The sequence below is a fragment of the Rhinopithecus bieti genome, unplaced genomic scaffold, assembly GCF_001698545.2.
Source record: "Rhinopithecus bieti isolate Rb0 unplaced genomic scaffold, ASM169854v2 scaffold_3043, whole genome shotgun sequence".
NCBI lineage: Eukaryota > Metazoa > Chordata > Mammalia > Primates > Cercopithecidae > Rhinopithecus > Rhinopithecus bieti.
Window position 1 is genome coordinate 3,656,751 of NW_016804580.1, and position 4,323 is coordinate 3,661,073.

At 35.3% G+C, this 4,323-nt stretch overlaps 1 protein-coding gene across 2 annotated transcripts in view; it reads left to right on the plus strand.

Moving 5' to 3' along the window:
* MALRD1 (MAM and LDL receptor class A domain containing 1) overlaps positions 1-4,323 on the plus strand; it is a 715,118-nt gene that overhangs the window by 366,681 nt on the left and 344,114 nt on the right. For both annotated transcript variants that reach the window (XM_017869225.1, XM_017869224.1), the window contains exon 27: positions 2,835-3,080. In XM_017869225.1, the coding sequence (XP_017724714.1) occupies positions 2,835-3,080 (246 nt within the window). The remainder of the gene's footprint in view (positions 1-2,834; positions 3,081-4,323) is intronic.

Below are 4,323 nucleotides of genomic sequence, written 5' to 3' on the forward strand. Positions count from 1 at the left end.
CATATAGTATATTATATATTATATGTAGTATATATAATATATAGCATATATAATTTTATTCTTTTTATATTTTAACGCTTCCTTTTTTTCTTTTCTTGCCTAATTGCTCAGACTAGTATTACTGGTACTATTTTGAATAGAAGTGCCAAGACTGGGCATTAATTCTTTACTGTTTATGCTGAAGAAAGAACTGAAAAATTTTCACTGTTGAGTGTAATGTTGTGTTTGAGCTTTTTACATATGACCTTTATTATGTTGATGTAAATTCCTTCTATATATAATTTAAGAGATTTTATTATGAAATGGTGTTGAATTTTGTCAAATAGTTTTCTGCATCTATTTAAATGATCATAAGATTTTATTCTTCATTCTGTTAATGTGGGGTATCACATTATTAATTTCCTGATGTTAAACTATTCTTGCATATCAGGTGTAATCTTACATGGTAATGATGAATGATCCTCTTAAAGTGCTGTTGAATTTGGTTTGCTAATATTTGGTTGAGGATTTTTGCATCCATATTTATTAGGGATATTGGCTGTAGTTTTCTTCTTTTGTAGTGTTTTTGCATGACTTTGGTATTGAGGTAATGCTGGATTAATAAAATGAATTAGGAAATGTTCACTTCTCTTCAATTTTTTAGAAGAGTTTGAGAAGGATTAATGGCAATTCTTCTCTGAATATTTAGTAGAATTCACCCTTGAAACCATCTGGTTCTAGACTTTATTGGGAGGGTTGTTATCATTTCAATCTCATTACTCATTATTAGTCTGTTCAGATTTTCTGTTTCTTATGATTCAGTCTTAGTAGGCTGTTGGAATCTCTAGGAATGTATCCTTTTATCCAAGTTATTCGATTTTTGGTGTATAATTGTTCAAAGTAGTCTCAGTGATCCTGTATGTTTATATGACATCAGTTGTAATAACTCCTCCTTTAATTTCTAAGTTTATTTATCTGAGGCTTCTCCTTTTTTCTTTGTCTAGCTAAGTGTTTGTCAGTTTTGTTTATCTTTTCAAAAACTGAAGTATGTATTTTATTGACATTTTCAATGGTTTATTCTCTATATTGTTTATTTATGTTCTAATCTTTATTTTTATTCTGCTAACTTTGGGCTTAGTTCTTTTTCTTCTAGTTTTCTGGCAAATATAGTTAGGATGTTTATTTAAGGTATTTCTTTTCTTAATGTAGGTATTTATCACTGTATACTTCCCTCTTAGTACTGCTTTTGCTGCATCTCACAAGTTTTGCTATGTTGTGTTTTCATTTCATAAAATGCTAACAATTAACCTAACCAAAAAAATTTTGTCAGAGATAGAGTCCATGGTTGAAACTTATTTTCAATGGCTTCGTAATGGAAAGTTCACCTAATTAGGCAGACCCAAACAGTTCAGGAACAGCGTAGTACACAAAATTGCCAGAAGCCTTCATAACACCAAGTTTCCTGTCCAGTGGCTTCAATGTGGCATTCCATTCATCTTCATTTTCTACTCGCTTCCCTCTTGACCATCTATTGTCTAAAATGTGAAACTTATCCATGAGGTACATGCTTCTGTATGAGGTTTTATCACCAGCCATTTCCAGATGCCAGAAAACCTTATAATAAATACCTGAACTTCATTCCCTACCTCTTGACCCACATCAACCCTCATCCACCAGGTAATTTGCCTCCAGAGGTTCATGCGGGGGAGTTACCACCGTTGAAGTAAAGCAAGGAGTGATGTTATCAGCTCCCCTACCTGGAAGAAGGTGAAGACAAGAAGAAAGAAAATGTCAGATCCTGTAGTGTCAGAGAAAAAAATGTGAAGCTGATATCCCAAGTTGGATTTCTAAACAACTTTTTCTATTGAAATATTGTTACCCATGACAGTTAAATTCTATTGTAATATTGGAGTAGTATAATAATACTACCTTCAATATACATTCTAAACAACCTTATTCCAAAGCATTTTATTTCACTCATTCATTTATTTGACTAATATTTACTAATCACATACTAAGAGCCATGCACTGTTCTAGGCACCAGTGAGATACACACACACACACACACACACAATACTCCCTTAAATTAGCTTAACTTCTCTAGGATTTTGCTCTTTTTATCTCTTTTGAGTGAAGGAAACTAAAGTTTATCAAATGTTGGTATGATCCAAGTCATATTACTGATAAATATCAGCACTAGAGGTCAAACTCAGGTCTTCAAAGGCATTGCTTTTTCTCATGTTTTATGAGCAAATCTCTATGGTTGACATTGCATTGTACAAAATTGCTTCTAAAATTCCAAATTATAGACAAATAAATATGCGTTTTAGAGAAAAATCTGTTGTAGAGTCAGTTATTAGTTATATATTTGCAGTCGTGCTTCTAAGGAGGTGTCTTACATATCGTGGCTTCTGAAAAATATTGGAGTGAATGGATGCTAATGGAATGTATTTCCAAATGCCACATAATACATGACCTCTTAGTTCCTTAAAGATTTTATTTCAGGATGAAAAAGTAGACGGCTTCACATTGGCTCTCAGATATAATTTACATCCTTGAACACAGTTTACAAGGAATGCTGCATTTGGGGAGATGGAGGGGTACTTTCCTAGATCAATAAAGTGATGCGCTTATTTTTAGCATTTGTAAATGATCATAGTCATGAATAAGCTTCTATAGTTAGAGTTCTGGAGCAGAGTGGGAGAGAGAGAGAGATGGGGTTCAGGTACCTGAAATTCCTGAGAACAATATGTTCCTTTATAGATTAAAATGAATCCACTCTTACTGCTTTTTGACCTCACTGAATGTGTTAGGAGTGTTCGCTCATTCTTGTTTTGTTTTGTTTTTTGTTTTAGGTTTCTGCCCACTTGGCTATTGGGAATGTCAGAATGGAAAATGCTATAGGCTGGAACAAAGCTGTAACTTCGTAGATGACTGTGGAGATAATACTGATGAAAATGAGTGTGGTAGCTCCTGCACTTTTGAAAAAGGCTGGTGTGGCTGGCACAACTCCCTGGCTGACAACTTTGATTGGGTTTTAGGGGTTGGTTCTCATCAAAGCTTAAGACCTCCCAAAGACCACACACTTGGAAATGAAAACGGTAGGTTATTAGATTGTCATAATTGCTTTCACATGATATTCACAATGTACATCACAATGTCTTTTCCGACAGCAACTGGGGAGCTCTGGAGAGACCACCACGATGATATTGCAAGGCGATCAAACATGTAGTGAGTGTATGTTTTTTCTTAGGACTGCCATAAGAAAGGGCCACAGAGTGGATGGCTTAGACAACAGACATTTATTGTCTCAAATTCTGCAGGCTGGAAGTCCAAGATCAAGATAATGGCAACAGTGGTTCCTTGTGAGGGTTGTGAGGGAGTATTATCTCTTCCATGTCCCCTCCTAGATTCTGGTAGTTTCATTAGTTCCTTGGCTTGTGGATGGTGGTTTCCCCTAAGTCTTCACATCCTCTTCTCTGTGAGCATGTCTGATTCCTGGTCCAAATTCCCTGTTTTATTAGGACCCAGTCATATTGGATAAGTGTCCATCCTAATAGCCTCATTGTAACCTAATCATCAGCAAAAACCCTACTTCAAATAAGGTCACATTCATAAGAACTGGATGTTAGAACTTTGGCATATTTTTGGGAAGGGGGGAACACAATTCAAACCATAACAGTGTTTAGCCAGAATCCAGTATTAATCATTAATTCAGTCATTGAAGTTAGATGAGAATGTGTGCTGCCATCAAACATCTTTCCTAAATGGCATCCACTTGTAATCAATAACCCTGAATTCTGCCACTCATATGATCATCAGCAAGTCATGTAACGTTTTGGATTCTCAGGTTCCTCATCTGTCATTTTGAGATAATAAAATTCGACCTTTGCGCCTCACAGAGATGGTGGAGATGATGTATATGAAGGGATAAGAGTTTGAAACCTATAGAGATGCCATAAAAATTTAACTGTAAAACCACATATGTTAAGGGTATTGGGCATGGCTCATTTTTATAGTGAGTAGCTGAGATCAAGTCTCAGCCTCCTTGGTGAAGGAATAAAGGACAGTAGCAGAATGAAGAAGGGACCCTGAATCCCTGGATGCTACGTAATAGGCAAAGAAGTCTAAATACTGAAATTTCCATAGGCCTATTGGGAAAAAAAAAAAAAAAAAAAAAAAACCCACAAAGAAAAGCCAAAAGTCCCTTCAAAACACTACCCCTCCCATACATGAAATGTTTTGGATATGTCAATGTGCAAGAACAAAACTCAATACCTTTCTTCCCATGTTACTTACTAAAATTCTCAGTATTTACACACTCAACAGATGACTGAATTTTTT